General features: G+C 36.3%; 1 protein-coding gene across 6 annotated transcripts in view; it reads left to right on the top strand.

Moving 5' to 3' along the window:
* Window positions 1-23468, top strand: part of WDSUB1 (WD repeat, sterile alpha motif and U-box domain containing 1) — a 73304-nt gene extending 49836 nt beyond the window's left edge. For all 6 annotated transcript variants that reach the window (XM_072612117.1, XM_072612116.1, XM_072612114.1 and 3 more), the window contains one exon: window positions 22892-23468. In XM_072612117.1, coding sequence (XP_072468218.1) covers window positions 22892-23049 — 158 coding nt within the window. In that variant the 3' untranslated portion in view covers window positions 23050-23468. The remainder of the gene's footprint in view (window positions 1-22891) is intronic.
* The last annotated feature ends 1003 nt before the right edge of the window (window positions 23469-24471 follow it).

Here is a 24471-nt window from a genome sequence, read left to right as displayed (position 1 = left end):
CTATACCCCTTTACCTGTATTTCTTATTTCCTAGTGGCAAGAACAGTATTTGACAGTTATTCCTAAAACTTTGAGTTCCAACTTCTTTTCCTCCCTCCCTCCCCACCCCCTCCCTTTGGAAGGCAAGCAATTCAATATAGGCCAAATCTGTGTAGTTTTGCAAATGACTTCCATAATAGTCCTGTTGTATAAGACTAACTATATTTCCTTCCATCCTATCCTGCTTCCAATTACTTCTATTCTCTCTTTTGATCCTGTCCCTCCCTATGAGTGTCAACCTCAAATTGCACCCTTCTCCTCATGCCCTCCCTTCCATCGTCCCCCCCACCCTGTTTATCCCCTTGTCCCCCACCTTCCTGTATTGTAAGATAGGTTTTCATACCAAAATGAGTGTGCATTTTATTCCTTCCTTTAGTGGAATGTGATGAGAGTAAACTTCATGTTTTTCTCTCACCTCCCCTCTTTTTCCCCAAACTAAAAAAATCTTTTGCTTGACTCTTTTATGAGAGATAATTTGCCCCAATCCGTTTCTCCCTTTCTCCTCCCATATATTTCTCTCTCACCTCTTGATTTCATTTTTTTTTTTAAGATATGATGCCATCCTATTCAATTCACTCTGCACACTCTGTCTCTATGAGTGTGTGCGTGTGCATGTGTGTGTGTGTAATCCCACCAAGTACCCAGATACTGAATAGTTTCAAGAGTTACTAATATTGTCTTTCCATGTAGGGGATGTAAACAGTTCAACTTTTATAAGTCCCTTATGACTTCTCTTTGCTGTTCACCTTTTCATGGTTCTTTTCATTCTTGTGTTTGAAAGTCAAATTTTCTTTTCAGCTCTGGTCTTTTCATCAAGAATGCTTGAAAGTCCTCTATTTCATTGAAAGACCAATTTTTCCCCTGAAGTATTATACTCAGTTTTGCTGGGTAGGTGATTCTTGGTTTTAGTCCTAGTTCCTTTGACTTCTGGAATATCCTATTCCACGCCCTTCGATCCCTTAATGTAGAAGGTGCTAGATCTTGTGTTATCCTGATTGTATTTCCACAATACTTGAATTGTTTCTTTCTAGCTGCTTGCAGTATTTTCTCCTTGACCTGGGAATTCTGGAATTTGGCCACAATATTCCTAGGAGTTTCTCTTTTTGGATCTTTTTCAGGTGGTGATTGGTGGATTCTTTCAATGTTTATTTTGCCCTCTGGTTCTAGAATCTCAGGGCAGTTTTCCTTGATAATTTCATGAAAGATGATGTCTAGGCTCTTTTTTTGATCATGGCTTTCAGGTAGGCCCATAATTTTTAAATTGTCTCTCCTGGATCTGTTTTCCAGGTCAGTTGTTTTTCCAATGAGATATTTCACATGATCTTCCATTTTTTCATTCTTTTGGTTTTGTTTTATGATTTCTTGGTTTCTCATAAAGTCATTAACCTCCATCTGTTCCATTCTAATTTTGAAAGAACTATTTTCTTTAGTGAGCTTTTGAACCTCCTTTTCCATTTGGCTAATTCTGCTTTTTAAAGCATTCTTCTCATTGGCTTCTTGAACCTCCTTTGCCAATTGAGTTAGCCTATTTTTCAGGGTGCTATTTTCTTCAGCATTTTTTTGGGTCTCCTTTAGCAGGGAGCTGATCTGTTGTTCATACTTTGCTTGCAAGTCTTTTATTGCTCTTCCCAGTTTTTCCTCCACCTCTCTAACATAATTTTGAAAATTTTTTGAGCTCTTTATGGCCTTTTCCCAGAACTGATCCCATTGAGTGGGCTGGGATGTAGAAGCACTGACTTCCGTGTCTTCCCCTGGTGGTGAGCACCACTCTTCCTCATCAGAAGGGAGGGGAGGAGAAACCTGCTCACCAAGAAAGTAACCCTCTATAGTCTTGGTTTTTTTCCCTTTTCTGGGCATTTTCCCAGCCAGTGACTTGAGCTCTGAATATTCTCCTCACACCCACCTTGCCTCCAGATCCTCCCAGCCAGGACTTGGGGTCTGAGGCTCAAATGCTGCTTCCCAGCCTTAGGGCTTTGGGCGGGGGCAGGGCTGCTATTCAGTGTGAGATTATGTTCAGGTGCTCAGGTGGGGGGCAGGGCCGCCTCAGGAGCTCAGTTCCCTCAGGGGGTTTATGCAGAGACCTTCAACAATGGATCCGGGCTCCTGCCTGCTTGGGGAGCCCTGGTCTGCTTCCACCTCTGCTGTTGCCTCCTGAGGGGACCTGAGTATGGGGGCACCCCACTCCCCTCTCGACCCACCAAAGAGACCTTCTCACCGCGACCCCCGTCACCTGTGGGTGGAGGGACCCGCTCGGCTGCTGGAGATCCTGTCCCTGAAGACCGCTCGGATCTTCTCCTCTGGGGGCCAGGGCAGGGCTGGGCTGGGCTCCGCGTCCGCAGCGCAACGGACCTTTTGCGAGAGGTTTGCCCGTCCCTCTGGAACAGAAATCTTATCCGCTCCGCTGTTATGTGGCTTCTCCTGCTCCCGAATTTATTTGCAGCTCTTTACTACAGATATTTCATGGGCTATGGGTTCAGAGCTAGAGTATTTGTGTGTTTCTACTCTGCCATCTTGGCTCCGCCCCCCAGGGTTAACTCTTGTTAAGCTGTGAACTTGCCTTTCCCTAGTATTCATTGAGTTAACCCCACCTTCATAATGTTCATCATACTTGCTAAGGAATTTCATTGCTAAGCTCTACTCCTAGACATTAGTAGGAGAGCTAGAAGACTGTGTAGGTGTCTGGGAAAGTAGAGCTCGCTGAAAGGAATAGATTCTTGACTGTCTGGCAACCCTGAGTGCTTTTTTTAAGGGGTAGTTGACAAGGAGAGATCAGCCAGATTCGTATTCCAAGTCTAGAGATACGTCTAAAAGGTAGGGTCCCCAGATGTAGAAGAGCTACCTCTCTTTCATCAAAATAATTACTTTCTTTTTGTAGGAAATCTTAACCCCACGTTAGTATTAGAAATCTTCATTACTTTGTTGGCAGGCCCCCAGGAAAGGTAAAGGACTAGGGTAGCAGAAAGTAGAAAGTCGTCTTGACAGTTTGTAAGCTTGGGTAGGAATGAATGCTTTTTATTTTTCAAGGTTTGAGGTCTGGCTCAGTGAAGTTTGTTTTATATTTGATGGTATGAGAGCCTTGATTCTTGTGTGGGAGCTGAAGGACTTTTTTTTTTTTGGAGGGGAGACTGTTGGGGTTGGAAGCTCAATTCCGTGTGGACAGTCTCGGGCGGGTAAAGGTGGGAACTTCTGAATCTTAGAGCTCTCACGAGACCCCCCCAGGAAACGGCTGGGAATCGAGGTGAACCGAGCTATCTCGTGTATTTCCGCCTCTTCCCGTGAGAAACGTGATGGGAGAGAGATCTCCCCGCCCTCGAGATTGTCCCGGATCTGGGCATACTATTGTTATCTAACAGCACGGTATTTAGATGCAAACTATGAGACTGGAGAGTTAAGTAGGATCAGGGAAGCCTGAAAGCTCTCTTAGCACGTGAGGAGCCAAAGAGGACACAAGGCTCCACTTTTCCTCTTCTCCTTCTCTCCCCTCCCCCTCTCTCCCCGCTTGTACTTCTACTTCCAATCTCTTATTGTAAGATCTTTGCCTCCTTGGGAGATTCTTCTATCCCTCCTCAGGAAGAATTCCCCTGCACTTGTAACTAGACCCTGAAATAAAGCTCAACCCTTGTTCGACTCTGGAACGTCCTTTCTCTCATACGAGCATCCAGTTTGGCCAACCGAAGACCTCGGGAGGTGAGGTAGTGAGGTAAGAAGACTCGGGTAGCCCACAGGCCTCTAGGCCTGGCAAGAGACCTAGAATAGAATCAAATTCTGATGTTCAGAGGGGAAACCTTGGATAGGGGCACAGATGAAATAAAATGATTTATTAAAAACAAAACCAAGATTGACTGAAGTCTGTGCTAACCCATTGACTTTTGGGGCACACAAAATCTAGTCATTCATTTTAGTATCACCTTCCAGAGTGAAAGTGATCTTTCCTTCTTCAATTTATTTTTAACATTTTGTCTTCACCTTCCCCTGTACTTAGCTCACTATTTCAAGTGTCATTTATCTGTGTATCTGTATTCTCCACAACCCCAGCATTAGACTGTAAACTCCTATAGTACGATAAATGTTACACCTATCTTTGTATATGAAATATCTAATAAAATGCCTTGACAGAGTAAGCACTGAATTTAAAAAAAACATTTTTTTCAAAGATAAAGATTTTGTCTTTATGGAAACTGCTTTAAAATACTTACGTTATTGGGTAGAGCATACTTCAACGTATTACCAGCCTTACAGCTCTTAGTATCATTCAGTTAGTTCTGTGTTGTGCAGTTTATTGTTTTTTAAAAATTTTTAGAGCCTATTAAAATGTGTGTAATCTTTTTTATAATATGTGTTTCCCTTAAATCTAAGATTGCTTAAGTTTACTTAATAAATTAGTATTACCATGCGTTTACCTTAAGGGGAAGTAGTGCAAACAAAAAATAAAATTAGTTTTTAATGAGGTGCATAATGTGTTTTCTAGGAAATGTTTTATTATAATTATTTACTTTTCTGTAAATTTGATTAAAATTTAACTGTATTTATACTAAATTATCAATGCATCCATAAGTTTTTTTTAAGTAACTGAGTGAAAACTCCTAAATCAGATTATTAGTTGCAGTTTCCTAGCTAGGCACATAACTATTCTCAGTCTTTCTTATTTATACATGAAAGACTGTGGGTACAGCCTGATAGAGCTAATGATTTCATTATCATAATGATAATTATTATCATAATCATCATTCTCTGATGACCTTGGTAAAAAACTGTTTTAAAGCTTATGTTGAAATATGATAGAATAGATCTACTTAGAGCTCCTGCTTTTTTCATTTAGCAGGTGGCTGTAACTTTCTGTCAAAAGAAACTATTTGTTTTTCCACAGTATAACTTTTAATTGTAATATAATGCCATACATTGATGTCCTACTCTAAAGCTTCATATTCTTATGGAAGTGAATCATGAGAGCTCAGAAATTATTACAGTACATAGCATCTCCTCCCAAGGTAGAAGGAATTTGAATACAGGCCCAGGATTAGAATATTGCTCAAAGAATAGACTTAGTTACATTTTGAGAATCTCATCACCAGAAGACTGACTTTACCAACTCATGAAATCATTTATAAGACATGGAGTAGTTGTAATTTGTCTAAATGGAGGAAGTTCTACTCTGAAAATCAAAGATATTTTGAAGTATTTTTAATGCCATGCACGTTGCTAATTTTATATTTATCTAAACAACTGCTAAAAAATAATACTTCCCTAGTTTAGGTTGGTACCAGGTGCTTGGTTACCCACTAATGCCCATGGGTAATGAATTTTAAAGCATCTATTAGATGATAAAGACAAGCTTTGAAGGGTGTTTATGTTAAAATAATTTATTATATGTAATATCCTCCAGTAGTTTTCTAGAACTTGGCCTAAATTCAACTTTGATTACTTAGCTTATGAGGATTTTCTCAAATAATGTTGAGAAAATTAACAAAACAATAATTTAAAAAGCACCCCAGTACTACTCAGTGAACTCTTGTACTATTATAGAATTGCTTTTTTTTATGAACAGTTGTTCCCTTGAACCAAGGGAACTGTCTTTCTTTTTAGTTTTGCAGTTTTACTTATGCAGAAATGTCCCATCTCGTAACAAAACAAAACTGTAGGCCATTTTTAGAAAGTTAAACTCTTAAGATTGCTTACAAGTTAGTTGGTTCCTGTCTGTTAGATATAGTCTGTTTCATTTTTATGATGTTTATTTCTCATCATATTTAGTGATTCCTTTCTCTTCTAAAACAGTGTGTTCATTATGTACCAGAATGAAATTTCCGAATACACTACAGGCCTTTGCACCCTCTCATTTCTCAATTATGAACTACAGTTTTCTAGCATACTTTTTGTCATTCTCTCTTGTACCCAACTTCCTGCTAAAGTTGATGAGTTTCAATTTGTATATTGATCAGATTCAAAAGATCTTGTAGGTTTTTTGATGGCCTTCCTGTACCACTTTCTCCTACATCAGATTGGTGCAAAAGCTGCATTTATCATAGTGGTCTTTTTGTTTGCTCTCATTATGAGAGGGCAAAACTGCCAACTGTATCTTTAACGAAGGTGATACTGGGCATATCCTAAAACCAACAGTATTCACTCTTTTATTTGTTTCTCCGAGAAGAAACTATGGGCTATCCTTAAGTTTCACTTTCCTTAGATCTTCTGATTCCATTTATAGTGATAATGTCTGTATAGAGAAATATCAACTCTTCCAGTTATTTAATAACTTCTTGGATTTAGAGTAACAGTAATGAACTTTAAAGTTTGTATGTGTTCTAAAAACAGATTTTTAGTACTTTCTTTTCTTCCTCTTCTGTCACTCTACCACAATCACTGTAGAAATAGATAGGAAATACATATGACAGGGTTATTTTGCATTTTTCTTTTGTTTGATGGCTCATCATGACTGAAAAAAAAAAGGAAGTACTAGGTGCCAAAGTAGCATGTTACCAGGAATATACTTGGAGTTTTTTCAGGTTGGCAAGAACTACCAGAGCTTACAGTTCTTGTGGATAGCCTTTGAAAACATGATCAGGAAGACTAAATGAGCTCTCTATAGGAATTATCTATAAATAACAATAGGGCAGGTAAGGAGTGCAGTGGATAGAGTACCGGACCTGTATTCAGGAAGATTCTTCATGACCTCAAATCTGGCTTCAGATGCTTCCTAGCTATGTGACCCTGGGCAGTTCACTTAAACGTCTTTCCTCAGTTCCTCTTCTGTAAAATGGGCTGGAGAAGGAAATGGCAAAACCACTCCAGTGTCTTTCCCAAATGGGGTCATAAAGCGTTGGATGTGACTGAAAAACAATGGAACAAAACAGATAACAAATACCTACTTAATCATTGATGAAAAACAGGAGGACAGAGGTAGACTTTTGCAACTGCTTTTCTACAGTAGACCACATCTTCAAGTCATAAAGACTACAAGAGCATACTGGATTTATTATTTATGTAAAAAACATTTTGACTTAGTAGAGCAAACTATAGATGAAGCATTGAAAGCTCTCTTTGAACACAGTATCCTGGGGCAGCTAGGTGGTGCAGTGGATACAGCACCTGCCCTGGAGTCAGGAGGACTGAGTTCAAATTTTGCTTCAGATAACTTGCCACTTACTAGCTATGTGACACTGACAAGTCACTTAACCCTAATTGCCTCCCTCCCCCAAAAAATTATGTTATAATTATACAGGATTACTTGATAGCACAGTTCTTCATAACCATGCCAAAGCTAAGTATCAGGCCTCCATTATTGACTGGACAAGGTGATGCTGAGCAGCAAAAACAAAACAGTGTTCATGGGGAAGATCTTGGTCTTGCTGTGGTCCTTGGGTCCTCTTTAGCAAATGAAGTGTAATTCTTCTAAGAATGCAGAATTCAAAATGGAGTATAAAGCATCTGTTTCATCTATAACAGAGATGGCAGACCAAGTGGAGAAATATTTGTTGAACTTGAATCAAAAGATGAAGTCAAATTATCACTGAAAAAAAGAGAGAAAGTATGGGACACAGATATGTCAAAGTATTGAAACAAGGTTGAAATACATTGGATGTTGACTCATTCTGATCCTGACACTGCCGGTGAAGCCTTTGTGTACGTTAGAGTCCTCTCATTTCACCATAGTAAGGAAACAGTTGTTCCTTTTTTTTTTTGGTATGATTTTTGAAATCATACCAAATGGGCCGACATTGTTAGTGGACTTCCAGGGAAAGAGCACAAGGGAGGCTTTTGTGTACTTCGCTTCACAGATAATAGGTAAAAAGTCTTTAAACAAACACAAGGAAAAAATAGGGCACAGATACTTTGAAATTTTCAAAACTTGATAGAAGTTTTTACTTATAATCTTCTTTCAAAGCTAATGGCTGTGCCATCACCAGGTTCTTATGTTGGACCTTGGGTTGGCAGAGGCTCTTGTAGAATTGATATAGTAACTGAGTTTGAAAGATTGAGGTATGGTACCTGTGGTGGAGAGTATGAAGGCTATAGTGACCACAGTGAATTAATGACGGAGGAGAGAGAGAAAGACACAGGTGTGTGTGTGTGTGTGTGTGTGTGTGTGTGTGTATGTGTGTACACACACATATTCACATACATATACATGCATGTGTATATACACACATATACATGTACGTGGAGATATCTATATACATGTATATACATACGTGTACGTGTGTGTATTATATGTATATGTATCATAAACTATGATAGGCCACTGTGTGCACATTAGAGAATTACCTTACAGAGCCTGTTGAAAATATTTATGCCTTTTTCTCACCACTAAACTATGTGAGAGTACACATTTGATGGCAGACTGACATGAAAAGCATATGCTGAATGTGCTGTTATAGGACCACCTTAACAAAATCATCCACCTTTGGAGATTAAACAACAACAGGACAAGGTAGTTATGTGTTGTACTTAAACAGTAAGTCTATTTAGGTTAAAGCAGTTTCAGTTAGGATAAATATTGCTCTTATAGCACATTACATGGAACACTATGATGCATATTGAAGATAAGCTTTTTTTGCAAAACAAATATAAGAACTGCATCTGCAATTCAGAAATAAAACCTTTGGCACTTGCTAGTTACTTAGTTTGGTGTTCTGTAAGGAATGTATGTTTAATTTTTTTTTAAGTCAGTGAGGATAATTTTGAGATGCAATACAGGTTTATTAGATGTTGGTTTTAATATTTGTATTAATTTGAGACTTTGATTTAAATCTTTCATTGTATTATGAATTTCTTTTAGGTGTAATTGCACTAAGTGGCACTTGTTAAATATAACTTTCTCTCAGAAACAGGAAAAAAGATTATTTGGTAGCTTTAACCACAGAGAACCTTGTTTAACAATTAAATGTTAATCTCAAATGAGGCATAAGAAGAGAAGTTTATCAACAAAGAAGTTCACTAACTCTTGTGTGTGCTACACAGAGTTCATATGAAAGAGTATTTCTCAATACTCTGGATACTTTTATTTATGGAGGGTACTGTACTTCTGTATTAAGTTCCAGAATGCTTCAGAACCACCTCAACCACTAGAGATTAGACTGATATCCATACAAGAAAAAAAAGGTGTGTTGTCCAGACTGTGACAAAATTGAATTGTTAGCATTATGAATCAGACTATCAACATCTGTCTTAGATGGACAGAGCACTTAGATAGACTATAATAATATGGATGTCTCTTCTGTAAATTAAAAAAAACAAAAACTTGTAGCCAACCTTACAACTTAACTTTTTAAAAATTGCCACATACTTTCAGTGACCCACGCTACTCCTTGATGCAACCACCAATCTCTTCAACACTATTATTCTTCTAGTTAATGTCATATGAGTGAGTCATCAAACAATATCTCCAAAGAATGAGAATTCTCAAGAAAAACTTGAAGAAGGGGGAACTCAAGAGAGAAAGGACCCTAACAAAGAGAGGAGGATTTGAGGAAAACCTGCAAAGGAAGAAGATTCATTGCTTAGGAGAAAGATTAAAAGGGATATGAGGAAGAAAAGCAGCAAAAGGAATTGTAGAAAAAAAGAAAAAATAAGAAGATAGTAGGACAAATTAGGGAGTTATTTGGTACAAGAACTCATGTCTGTTATGAGAGATGAATTACTAAACCCTTCTACTGCCATGACATAATTATTTGACCATATCTCCATCCCACTGGAAAGTTGGACTCTGCCCTTAGAGATCTTCCAACTCTGATAAGTGTGCCTTTTGACTTTCCTAGGAATTAGGCCTTTGTGTCATTTCCTATAGTCTCCTCACTATTCTAGTATTCTCACCTCTTCTTTCCCAGCCTTACTAGCAACCTAGTGTGTTATCTTCACCTATTAAAATGTAACCTTTTTTTGGTCAGGGGTTGGCTATCTTGTTGACTTGTATTTATATCCATTTACATGTGGACATTTGAGGCCATGGATTAAGTATAACTAACAAGATGAAGTAAAAATCCTAATTCATGGAGGCAAATCTTATCTCATACGTAACTGAGATTTGGTTAGATAAGAGACTCATGACTGAACTATAGCCCTGAAAGAGTATGCCATAACTAAAATAATATAAGTAAAGAGTCGAGAATTTGGGGAGGGGGATGAAAGAGCATCTTATGAGTGCAGATCTAAGAGCCTGTGATAGCAGGCCCCCCTCTGTATTTTGGGGTGCTTACTGCTACTTAGACCTGTGTCAAGTAATAGTATTGCAAATCCTTGCTTTCCTCCTGTATTTACTGGGAAAGTTTCAAGTGTTTCACAACTACAAATAATACTTAAGGTTTTCAGTAGATGCTTTTTACCATGTTAAAATAGTCCTATGCCTATGTTTTCAGTTTTTTAATATAAATTACTGTTGTACTTTATCAAAGATTTGGGGGGGGGATTTTTTGCCTCTAATGATAATGTAGTTTGGGTGTTTCTGTTTTTAATAGTATTGTATTTTTTCCTAATATTGAACCATGCTTTTATTCCAAATATAAAAACACCTTGGTCATAATTTTTATATATAGATACATATGTACATATAGATATATATACACACATACATATATACATACAAACATATTCTTTATATATGGGTACACATTTGTATATATAAAATGCAAACGTATTGCTATAGTCTTCTTGCTGAGATTTTAAATTTTTCATAAAATAGTGATGGTGGGCTATATTTCTTTCTTTGCTTTAGCCCTCCATGGCTTAGGCATGCCGATTATATTTGTTTCATAAAAGGAGTTTGGTACTTTTAAGAAAATAAATGTGAGAATTTATATAACTGATATTAATTGCCCTTTAAATATTTGATAGAATTTACCTGTAAATCCACTCAGATCAGGAGTTGTTTTTCTTTGTTTTTTCCTTTATGATTTGTTTGATTTCATTTTATAAGAGTAGGAAAAGATTTTTTATGTTCTGCTAATTTGTGTGCTTTTAATTTTTATAGGTAATCCTCTTAAATCATGTTTTGCTAGTATGTAATTGTGAATAGTAGGTTCTGGTTATTGTTTAGAGTTTATCTTCATTATTTTTTATTTTGGCAGTTTGGTTTTTCTCCTTTTTTTGTTCAGGATAGCTAAAGGTCTATTAACTTTTAATTTTTTTTTCAAAGAACTAGCATAATTTTGTCATTTCTATTGTCTTTTCCTTTTTTCTTTCATCTTTTTGTCACCTATTCTAGATCCTGGGAACCATACTGACATGGAAGACATTCCCTCTTCCTAATAAATTTAGTGCAACTCAGTCATCCTCTCCATTCCAACTCTTCCCCCTTAAATTAGAGAACTCCAGTATACAAATTGATGTTCCCTCTAATTCTCTAACTTCTAATTTCTTAATCTACTCAGCTCCTATGATCCATTCATTCACTTTACCTCAGCTAATTTCTACCTCCATTACATCTCTGATATACTTACCCCTCTCTCCACTTCTACAACCACCATCCTATGTCAGACCCTCATCACCTCTCACCTAGACTCTTATCAAGAGACTTTTCATTAATTTCCATTCTTCAAGTCACTCCCCACTCTATTCATCCTTCACCTAGCTTCTAAAATAGTTTTCTTAAAGAGTAGGCCTAAGCATGACATTTACTTATGCATTAAACTCAGCATGCTGTTATTACCTCTTCACAACCTGACTCCTTATCTTTCCAGTCTTCTTATACCTTGCTTCCCTCAGCAAACTCTCTTGTCTAGCTGTAGTGTTATTCCTTACAATGTTCCATCTCCCATCTACGTGCCTTTATACTGGGTGTTCCCATAACTGTAATGCTTTCTCTCCTTGCCTCCTTTTCCTAGAATCTCCAGCTTCCCTCAAGATTTGGTTCAAATGCCATCTTTTGCAGGAGCCCTTTCCAATCCTTCCAGCTAGTTCCCTCCTCTTTGTGATTACTTTTGATCTATTCTTTATGTATCTTAATATACTAATTTGTACATATACTCTTCCATCTCTGAAATATAAACTCCTTTGAGCAGAAACTGTTTCTAGATTTTTCCCTTTGTTGCCTCAGCATAGAACCTAGCAAATGGTTGTTCTTTGTTTTCAAAGAGGCCCAAAATGACATCACCATGATAAAGTCAAGTTTCAATGTGTCCAATAGTGGCTGATCAGACCAATACGAACTCAAAATGCTCTTCCACAGATCAGGCACAAATAGTTAATTTTTGCACATTCTGTGTTTCCTTTGAGGTGTTTCAGTTCTGCTTTGCTCATAGAGCACAGCATCTTCTCTGATGTGGGCATGCCATGCTGAGCAGTCCTGTGCCAATGTCTCCCATGTCACACAGTCGTTTCCAGAGTTCTTGAGAGAAACATTGAGAGTGTTTTTGAATCATATCTTCTGACCACCATGTGATCGTTTGTCCTGTGTGAATTCTCCATAAAATAGTATTTTTGGCAAGTATACATTTTGCATTCAAACACCATGGCCAGCCCATCAGGGTTGCAATCTTTGAAGCAGAGTTTGAATGCTTGGCAGTTTAGTTCAAGTAAGGACCTAAGTGTCTGGTACCTTATCCTGCCAGGTAATCTTCAGAATCTTTCTAAGACAATTCAAATGGAAGCAGTTCAGTTTCCTGGCATGACACTGGTAGACTGTCCAGGTTTCACAAGCATACAACAATGAGGTCAGCACAAAGGCTCTTAGACCTTCAGTTTGGTACTCAGTCTAATACCTCTTCTCTCTCATACTTTCCCTCTGAGCCTCCCAAACACTGAACTGGCTCTGGCAATGCATGTGTCAATGTGTACATCTCTGGAAAGTACACTACCAAGGTAAGTGAACTTATTTATCCACAGCATTCAAAACTCCTCCATTTTTCTTGGTGTTAGGCCAAAATTAGTACAGGCAGTAGAGAATCAATCCATACTTTGTCACATTTCAGCTTCAGAGGCTGCATTGAGTGCACAATCATCCGCAAACAAAATCACGCACCAACACTCCCTCTACATTGGTCTTGGCTTGTAGCCTTTTCAAATTGAAGAATTTACTATCAGTTTGGTTGCTGACCTTGATACCATGTTCATTGAAAGCATTTGACAACATGGTTGAAAACATCATACTAAAAACCATGGGAGCAAGCACGCAGCTTTCTTTTACTCCGTTGGTGACTGGGAAGGCATAAGAGCCTTGTCCATTATTTAGAACCCAAGCAAGCATACCGTCAGTAAATTGACATACAACACTGATGAACTTCTCTGGGCAATCAAGTTTTGACATAATTTTCCATAAACCCTCATGACTAACAGCGTCAGAGGCCTTGGTCAGATCTGCAAATGTTGTGTACAGACCTCTGTTCTGCTCCTGGCATTTCTCCTGGAGTTGTCAGGAAGCAAACACCATATTGACTGTTCCTCTGCCCTTTCTGAAGCCACAGTGGCTCTCAGATAGGTGGCCATCTTCCAGGTGAAGGATCTGTCTATTAAGGAGGACTCTGGCAAAAATCTTGCCAGCAATGACTTAATTAGTAAGCAGTTAATAGATGCTTGCTGGTAAATTGATTTTTTTTTTCTCCCTGATTTTCTGATTTAATCTGGTTTTCAAGTGTTTTGTGATTACTTGATTTCTTACTTGTTGGCTTTTTTTTTTAATTGTGTACCGTTTGTTTTCTACTTCAAATGATGAGATATTTGTAAAGTGTTTAAGCATGTTGCCTAGCACATTGTTAGCACCTAATTCTTCTCCTTTCTGATTTGTTAATATATATCTCCAGAAAGATAATTTTTACTCTGAGGTTGCTTTAGCTACATCCCTATATCTAGTTTTTATTCTGTGTGCCTTTCTTAAGTGTTTTTTGTTTTATCTATTCTTTTATTTTCATTTTACTGAATTGTTTAATCAGTTTACATTTAAGGCCATTATTGCTAGGTTTATTTTCCTCCAAAGAATAAGTCATAGAAGTCCTAAGTTCGTTCATTAAAGATAATAACAAAAAATGAAACAACATACCAAAATCTGTAAAATGCAGGCAAAGTAGTATGTAGGAGAAATTTTATCTCTCTAAACATTTAGCTCAGTAAAAGAGAAAAAGGGCAAATCGACAGTGAACGTGAAAATTTTAAATATACCTGCAACAGATTTAAATTTCTCAGTTAAATACAGAATTAGAAATCCTGAAAATCAAATGAGACATTAATAAAATTTAAAGTTTAAAAAAACTTTTAATAAATAAAACTAGGAGCCGATTTTATGAAAAAAATAAAATTAAATGGATTAGCCATTAGCTGACTCGGTAAGAAAGAAAATTAAATTACTGGTATCAAAAATGAAAAGAATGAATGCACAACCAATATGATTTTAGGTTTTAACTTGAGCTCTTTTGCTTTGTACAGTACACTTTTCAATTCTCAGATTTTTCATCCTTATAGAACAATCCTGGATATTTCAAATTGGTTTTCCTTTATATTTGTTTCTTTTATCCTACTACAATAATATTTTATATTTTTCACACATGTAAAAACAATTTTAACATTCATTTTTAAAAATTTTGAGTTTCAAATTCTCACCTTCCCTTTCTTCCCTTCTGCCCTCTGTGAGATAAGCAATTTGATATAGAATAGATATGTGAAATCATGCAAAACTATTTCCGTATTAGTCATGTTGTGGAAGAAAACACAGACAAGAAAACCTCACAAAAATAATGAAGTGAAAAATGGTATGTTTCAGTCTGCATTTAGACTCCATCAGTTCTTTCTCTGGAGGTGAAAAACATTTTTCATCATGAGCCCTTTGGAATTGCCTTGGATCATTTTATTGCCGAGAATAGCTAAGTCATTCACAGTTGGTTATTATACAGTGTTGCTGTTACTGTGTACAATGTTGTCTTGGTTCTGCTCACTTCACTTTGTATCAATTCTTGCAAGTCTATCCAGGTTTTTCTGGGAAAACTCATCATTTCCTTGTCATTTCCTATAGAACAGTAGTACTCCATCACAGTCATATACAACTTGTTCAGTCATTCCCCAGTTCATGGACATCCCCGCAATTTCCAATTCTTTGTTCATATAAGTCCTTCCCTTCTCTCCCTTTTAAAAATTCTCTTTTGGATACAGAATTAGTAGTGGTATTGCTGGGTCACAGAGTATGCATTTTTATACGCCTTTGGTCATAGTGTTCAGTTGCTCTCCACAAAGGTTGGATCAATCACGACTCCAGTGATGCATTACCGTCCCAATTTTTCCACATCCCCTCCAACATTTACCATTTTGCTTTTCTGTCATATTAATCAATCTGATAGGAATAAGGTGGTTCCTCAGAGTTATTTTAATTTGCATTTCTTTAATCAATAGTGATTTAGAGCATTTTTTTGTTTGACAATAGATATCTTTGATTTCTTCATCTGAAAACTGCCTGGTCATATCCTTTGACCATTGATCAACTGGGAAATGACTTGTATTTTTACAAATTTGACGCAGGTCTCTAATTTATTTCAGAAATGAGGCCTTTAAGAGAACTGAGTCAAATTTACAAGAATACAAGTATCCAAAAAGAGATCGTAAAAATGAGAAAAGGTCCCACATGTACAAAAATATTTATAGCAGCTCTCTTTGTGGTGACCAAGAATTGGAAATCAAGGGGATGCCCATTAATTGGGGAATGGCTGAACAAGTTGTGTTATATGAATGTAATGGAATACTATGGTGCTATAAGAAATGATGAACAGGAAGACTTCAGAGAGACCTGGAAAGACTTATATGATCTGATGCTGAGCAAAAGGAGCAGAACCAGGAGAAAATTGTGCACAGTAACAGTCATGGTGAGCAAGGGCTGTTTCTGATAGATTTAGCCCTTCACAGCAATGTAGGGACTTAAAATACTCCCAAAGAACTTGAGGCAAAATGCCATCCACATCCAGAGAAAGAACTATGGAATCAGAATGCAGAATGAAGCAGACTGTTTTCTCCTGTGTTATGTATGTTTTGTTTTTTCTCATGGTTTCTCCCATTCATTTTAATTCTTCTATCCAACTTGATGAATGTGAATATGTGTTTAATAAGAATATATGTGTAGAACTCATATAAGATTGCATGCAACTTCTGGGAGAGAGGAGGAGAAAATTTCTGATTGTTGAAAACAGAAAACAAATAAATGAAACTTAAAAATAATGAGACCTTTAACAGAGACGCTGTAAAAAAAAATTTTTTTCCCAGTATTCTTTCTTTCTAAACCTTGGTTGCATTAGTTTTGTTCGTATAAAACTTTTATGATTTAATATAATCAAAATTACCCATTTTGCGTTTATTATACTCTCTGTCTCGTTTGGTTGTAAGGAAATTTGCCAGCTACAATGCCTTCCTCCCCCAACCTCTGCCCCTATTCAGCCACCTCCTGCCCGGTTGGAGGAGCCATGAGCCACTGGCCCGAGAGCTGGTGGCAGAGGAGCTAGCAGCGGCGGAGGTTGAAGGGGTCTGAACCATAGCTAATTTTTGTAGCACAATACTGAATAATAATGGTGATAAGGGGCATCCTGGCTTCACCCTTCATCTTAGTGGAAAGACTTTTAGCTTATCCACATATAAATAATGCTTGCTGATGATTCTACATAGATAACTAATCATTTTAAGGAATGCCCTTTATTCCTGTACTCCCTAATATTTTTAATAGCAATGAGTATTATATTTTGTCAAAGGCCTTTTCTGCATCTATTGAGATAATCATATGATTTGTGTTGGTTTTGTTATTGATATGGTCAGTCATGCTGATAGATTTTTCCTAGTATTGAACCAATCCTGCATTCCTGGTATAAATCCCACCTGGTCATAGTATATGATCCTTGTGATATATTGCTCTAATATCCTTGCTAGTATTTTATTTGCAGTTTTTGCATTGATATTCATTAGGAAAATTGGTCTAGTTTTCTTTTTCTGTTTTGGTTATTCCTGGTTTAGGTATCAGCATTATATTTTTGTCATAAACAGATTTTGGTAGGACTTCTTCACCTGATTTTTCCAAATAGTTTACATAATATTAGAATTGTTCTTCAAATGTTTGTTAGAATGCACTTGTGAATCCATCTTGTCCTGAGAATTTTTTTCTTAGGGACTTTATTGATGGCTTTTAAAATTTCTTTCTGAAAGATGGGGTTACTTAAGTATTTTATTTCCTCTTCTATTAATTTGGACAATTTATATTTTTGTAAATATTCATCCAGTTTACTTAGATGGTTATATTTATTGGCGCATAATTGGTCAAAACAGCTCCTAATAATTGCTTTAATTGCCTTTTCATTGGTGGTGAACTCACCCTTTTAATTTTTGATACTGGTAATTTGGTTGGTTCCCCCCCTCCCCCCACAAAACCAGATCTCAGTTTATTTATATAGTCCAATGATTTACTTTACTTTCAGTTTTATTAATCTCTTTGATTTTTTTTAGAATTTCCAATTTGGCATTTAATTGGGAGCGGTTTTTATTTGTTCTTTTTCTGGTTTTTTTAAATGCATGCCCAATTCATTTATCTGCTCTTTATTTAGATAAATTTAGTAAATATTTAGATATAAATTCTCCCCTAAGTACTGCTTTGGCTGTATTATATAAATTTTGGTATGTTGTCTCATTGTCATTCTCATTAATGAAATTATTATTTCTAGGCTTTGTTCTTTGACTCAGCTTCTTTAGAATTAGGCTGTTTTTTTTAGTTCCCAATTAATTTCTAATACATCTTTACATGGCTGTTTATTTTATGATCTGAAAAAAGATTTAATATTTCTGCCTATCTATATTTGATTGTGAGATTTATGCCTGATTACATGGTCATTTTTTGTGTAGATGTTGTGTATTACTGAGAACAAAAGTGTTTTCCTTTTTATCCTCATTCAGTTTTCTCCAGATCCATCATAACTAACTCTTCTAAAATTCTATTTACCTCCCTTATTTCTTTCCCTTTTTTTTGTGGTTTGGTGTATGTAGTTCTGAGAGGAGAAAGTTGAGGTCCCTCACTAGTATAGTTTTACTATTTCCTTTTTTAACTCATTTTAACTTCTTTAAAAATTTGGATGCTCTGCCATTTGGTGCATATATATATATATTTAGTATTGAAATTACTTCATTGTCTGTGATACCTTTTAGTAAGATCATACTTATCTTTTTAATTAGGTCCGTTTTTGCTTTTTTTTTTCCATAAGATTGTAATTGCTACCCTGGCTTTTTTTTTTTTTAACTTCAGCTTGAAGCATAAGATTCTGCTTACTGTGTGTCTCTGCTTCAAATGTGTTTCTCCTAAAAGTGTATTGTAGGATACTACTTTTTAATCCATTTTTATCTGCTTTCATTTTATGGATGAGTTTTTCACATTCAGTTATGATAATTGTTTTTTCTTCCATCTTGTGTTCTCTCTCTCCTCCCCACCCCATCATCCTGTCCCTCTTCACCTGTGTTTTGCTTCTAACCACTGCCTCCCCCAATCCATCTTTCCTTCTGTCAGTCCTCTCTCTCCTGCTTCCCTGTAGGTTAAAATAGATTTCTGTGTCCAACTGAGTGTCTGTTATTCCGTTTGAGTCAATTCTGATGAGAGTAAGGTTCAAATGATGCCCCCCTGCAACTTTCCCTCCACTGTAATGTCTTTTGCACCTCTTCATGTAAAATTATTTACCCCATTCTACCTCTCCCTTCCCTTTTCTCTTTCTTACCCCTTAATTTTTTTTAATCATGCCATCAAAGTCAACTTATACCAGTACCCTCTGTCTGTGAATACTCCTTTTAACTGCCCTAACCATGATAAAGAATTCCAAGTATCATCATCTTGTGTAGGGATATAGACAGTGTATAACCTTATTGAATCCTTTTATGTTTTCTCTTCTTTACCTTTTTGTGCTTCTCTTGAATCTTCTGTTTGGAAATAAAATTTTCTTTTCAGCATCAGCAATGTGTGAAAGTCCTCTATGTCACTGAATATCCATCTTTTCCCCTGAAGGATTATACTCAGTTTCACTAGATAGGTGATTCTTGATTGTAATCCTACCTCCTTAGCCTTCTGGAGTATCACACTAATATAAATTAGTGTAGAAACAGCAAAATTCTGTGTAATCCTGACTGTGGCTCCATGATATTTGAATTCTTTGTCAGCTTGCAGCATTTTTTCCTTGACCTGTTCTGGAATTTGGCTAGAATATTCCTGGGAGTTTACATTTTGGAATCTCTTTTAGGAGGTGGAGTCTTTCAATTTCTATTTCATCCTCTGGTTCTAGAATATCAGTTTCCTTGGTAACTTCTTGAAATAGGGTATCTAGGCTCTTTTTTTGATCATGGCTTTCAGATAGTCTAGTAATTCTTAAATTATCTCTTCTTAATCTATTTTCCAGGTCATTTTTTCCAGTGAAATATTTCACATTTTCTATTTTTCATTCCTTTGATTTTGTGTTATTGTTTCTTCATGTCTTATTGACTCATTAGCTTCCACTTCCCCAATGCTAATTTTTAAGGAATTATTTTCTTCAGTGAACTTTTGTATCTCCTTTTCAATTTGGCTAGTTTTACTTTTTAAGAAGTTGTTTTCTTCAGTGAATTTTTGTGCATCTTTTTTTCTATTTTTTGTGCTTCCAAGCTGTTGACTATTTTTTTTATGATTTTCTTATAACATTTTCATTTCTTTTCCCAGTTTTTCTTCTACCTCTCTTGATTTTTAAAATCCTTTTTGAGGTCTTCCAGGAATTCTTTTTGGGTCTGAGACTAATTCACATTTTTCATGTAGGGATATGGAGATTGTTATCCTCTTCTGAGTTTGTGTTTTGGTATTCCCTGTGAGCATAGTTAGTAACTTTTCTGTGGCTACTTTTTTTTTTTGCTCATTTTTTTTTTCCAGTCTATTTCATGACTTTTAAATTCGGGCTCTGCTCCTAAGGGGGAGGGGAGCACTGTCCCAAGCTTCTTGTGTCTGGAGAGTAAGACCAGGACCTTGCCAGTAGCCTGCTACACTGGGAGAGCTTGGCCTCTTGGCTGTCCTGCCATGCCAGGGCCCTGGAGTTTCATAGCTAACCTGCACCTGTACTTGCAACCTCACCATAGGCTTTCTGGGACCCAGCCTGCCGCTAGCTTACCAGAACACTGCCTGCACTGGTGTGTGTTACCTGTTGTCTTGGGCTGGAAAATTGTTTCACCCTGTCCTTTCGTTGGTTCTGCTGCTCCAGAATTCATTTTTAGGTATCATTTTGTAATTATTTAGAGGTGAATTTGGGAGTTCAAGAGTTTCTGCCTTCCTTTGCCGTCTTGATTCCACCTCTAGTTTTCCTTTATATTTGAAGGGGTTTTCCCTCCTAGATACTTGTAAACATATTCTTTTTAACTGAAATTGTGAAATTTAACCACTTCCTTGAAGAGTCTAGCAAGGTTTTTGGTTTGGTCAAGTAATGCTTTATTGTTGGTATTCAAAAGTCCTAGACAATTTTCTCATATTGTTTCTTGCAGAATCATATTCAGATTCTTTGATTTTTTTTCATGTTCTTCCAGAACACCTATGATCCTTAAGTTACCTCTGCTTATTTTATCTTCAAGTTCGTTCATTTTGACATATAAAATAAGGGGTTAAATCCTTTTAAAAGAAAATTTGGATTCTGTTCTGCTAATTTTTCTTGTTCTCTTATATTTGTTAGACTCTGCCTCTCACAAGAGTCTTGAGTGCCTTTTTTTCATTGTCTTATTCTGGACCTGTTATTTAATTACATACAATAGATTCCCTTTCCTTCAGGCTTCCTCTCCCCCCTCCCCCCATTCCATTCACCCTCTTCCCTGTCCCATCTAGGTCAGATAGCCATGCCATCAATCTGCCCTAAGATACCCAAATACATACATAACTTCTCAATATGTAGGTTAGAAGGTGAAGCATATTTTAACTACAGCAATTGTTGAAGACAATATTGTAAGTCATAGCACAGTTTTGGATCTCTATTAGTGGAGGAAATATCCACATCAGTGAATTTACTACTCTGTTGATGTAGAAAATGAAATTTTATATCCTTTGTATTAATGCTATTTTAATGATGTTTTTCCATCTTACTGTCAAATTTCTGAAAAAGAAAAGTATCCTCAGAATATATTCTTTTCATTAATAGGGAAGTAGATTAACACCTAAAACTTCAAAGATCCATACCATATATTAAGATTATGTTAAGATTAAAGGAACCTTTACTTTGTTATTCACATACATATAGGCGTCTAGTCGGCATACACTAATATTGTTTGATCAAAATGCAGGATTATTGTTTTATTTTAAAAATGTGCTTTCCCCAGAATTGTGAAACGGACATGGAAGGAACCCCCACAACAAGAGACAAAGGTTTCTGTGTTAAAATACTAGCAATGCATGACAGAAATAGAAGTGCATGAAATTGTACTGTAGAAAAGAAGATGGTGTTAACATTCAAATTTATATTGTGAAGTTCCTGGAAACAGATGGGGAAAAGAGCACAGATAGCATGGAACAGTAAGGGACTCCTCAGGCAAGCTGTACAGTCTAGGAGTAGAGTTTGTTTTAAAAAAAAAAAAAAAAAAGGCATTTCAAATGCATGTTTTAGAATAGGTGTTCTTAATCTGAGATCTATCAATATATTTCATGGGTTCTTTGAATTTGGCAAAGGAAAAAAGTTGAATTTATTTTTTCACTAACCCCTAACAAATTTAGCAACAAATTATAATAGTATTAAAAATACCTGTTGTTTCCAGTAGAAACATTTTTTTCAGTATTAGAGATACCATGAAGTATCATTTACACTCTTCATCACTACTTCGAAATTAATGTAGCTGTTAGACTCACATTTTAAAAAACATTTTGATAACTATATTTCAGTATAAATGGTTTCCTTTGTCATTCAGTGGATTTTGTACATTGTTTTTAAACATTCTGAGAATGTGTCCATGGATTTCAACATACTACCAGAGACATCCATGACACACACAAAAGGTAAGAACCTATGTTTTACAGAAAAATAGATGGATCACCTAATCTGCAGAGATCAAGTGACTTGCCCAAGGTGAGACAAACTAGTTTGTATGTCACGATAAGACTTAAAACTCAGGTTTTCTCTGATCCAAAGCTGTCTCTTTTTCCTTTTTGTCATGTTTGTTTGTTTTAATTACATGTTTATATAGTTTTTTCCTAATTGAATTTTTTAGATGGTACTTTTCCTCTGCCTACCCCACTCATGTTTTGGCATAAGTGACACCTAAATGGACATAGAAAACCAATCACAAGCACCAAGGACAGGTGTCTTCACCCCCAAGAAGAGCCCACCACACTACTTATTTAATGGTTATTCTTATTGAAATTTTTAAAAAATCACTTGCCATTGAAAGAAAGTGTTTTTACTATTCACATAAAGGCTACGATGGATTCATTTGACCACTGAGTTCTGGGCAAGGGAGCCCTAGAAAAAATTGTCAGTACTTTACCATGGACTACACCCAAGAATCCAAAGTCCTTTTACTTCCTGAGTTTCCAAATTCCTTAACCATCCCTACCTTGCAACCCCTCCTCCCATTACCCCATCCAAGAGTACCTTCAACAGCAGCAGCACTGGATTCCTTTCTACTTTCTTTTCCATCTCAAAACTAATTGTTCCCACAGGATCTTGCTCTTAGCTTGCTAACACTGCAACAACCTATCTGGTAAACAAATTTGAGCTAAAATTATAATGGCTCTAATTTTCGTAATCCTTGGTTGATGCCTTAGTTTTCTTTTAGGCTAGCTGGGGAGAAAACAGTACAAGAGTCTTTCAAGTACCTACTGAATCACAATATTAAGACAACTGGCGTCATTCGTAGATTTTACAACTCGAATCATTGTAGGAATGAAGTTTGTTTTTCTTTGTTTTGGTCAACTGACAGAATTTCCTTATTTTTCTTATAGATGGATATTCCTATGAAAAGGAAGCAATAGAAAGTTGGATCAGCAAAAAGAAGCGTACAAGTCCTATGACTAATCTGGTTCTTCCATCACTGGTACTGACACCAAATAGGACTCTGAAAATGGCCATTGATCGCTGGCTAGAGACTCATCAGAAATGAAACTGTTTAGATGTCCTTACTTAGATACTTACTAATTCCAATGAGGTAAATTTGTAATAGCTTTAAAAGAAAACATATATGAACTCAAAAAGTTATATCCAAACAGGAAGTTTCTACATTTTGTCTTTAAAACATTGTGCATTAAATTCTGTAATCTAACCTCATTTATGTTGGCATCTTATACCAGTTTCTTTTGACATTAGATAACATGTCTTTTAACGTTAAATATATCAGCAACAGTAGCGATAGCCAAGTTGGTTCCTTGGTAGGTATTTGCATCAAATATTGTTACAACAAATATCACTCTAAAGAAATCTTCATTGTTGCACTGGTGGCCCATTTTGAGCATCTAACATATATTCATTGAACTGCCCTTTCCAATGAAAAAAATAATACTCTAAATTAAATGTCAGACAGTCCTTTGTGTGTGTATGCGTGCGCACAATTTCACAGAATCTCAGATTTGAAAGGGACTTCACAGGTAGGCCGACACCCTACCTAAGAATTTAGGGAGACTCTATTACTTTTGATAAATATAGCAAGTAATTATATTAAAATCTGTGATCTGTCACTGAAAATATAGGGAACATTTGGGAAAGCTAATTATCAAGTTTCTACAAAAATTAAGTCATATTGAAAAAACTGCTAAAGCACACTTTGGAGAAAGTACAAAGCATGTCACAATACCTTCCTTTTAAGAGTTTACAAGGACATTATAATATTTAAAATTGGTATTTTATCTTCTTTTCCCACAAATTCCTCTCAACAGACTCCAAGCTTGTGGGCAAAGAACTTTTCTACATGACAGCCTGATAGTTTGGTCTCCTCACTTAGAGAAGACCTGCCCCAGTAGGGAATTCTTGGTTCAAAGAAGTTAGATTTGTGTGTAAGATTTTTTTTAATTCTAAAGGAGCTTTATGATTTCTTGATTAACTTGAGTGGCTTTCATATTTCCAATGAGAGTTAGCCTTAGTGGCCACCACTGACTCTGGCGATAATGTGCTATATAAATAAATAGATGGTATAACATAAAGATAGATGTGATTCTAGTTCTGGTTTTAGCATTTGCCAGCTGAAAGATTGTAGGGAAATCACAGTCTCTCTAGACCAGGTTTCCTCATCTGTAAAATGAGAATAGCAGCATGTAAATAAACATACAACTTATGTATGTTGACTGTGATGAAGTTCTATGTCAGTGTACCAAAAAGAAAAAGACCACATTCCTCTGAATCCATCCATCTTCTATGTAAGATAAACCTCATTTCAGAAAGAAGAAACAAATTAAAACCAACCGTTGTTTTAAGTTCTGGAAGCCTTTGATGTACATCTAAATTATGAGCTAACAAAAAACACTGAAACAACCAAATGATATCCATCCACAGAAAGAATAACCTAAGGAAAGCAAAATCTTCCCACAGAAGT

This window comes from Notamacropus eugenii, chromosome 5 (assembly GCF_028372415.1).
Source record: "Notamacropus eugenii isolate mMacEug1 chromosome 5, mMacEug1.pri_v2, whole genome shotgun sequence".
NCBI lineage: Eukaryota > Metazoa > Chordata > Mammalia > Diprotodontia > Macropodidae > Notamacropus > Notamacropus eugenii.
Note: the sequence above shows the minus strand (reverse complement) of the source record. Positions and strands in the feature narration are given on the sequence as shown.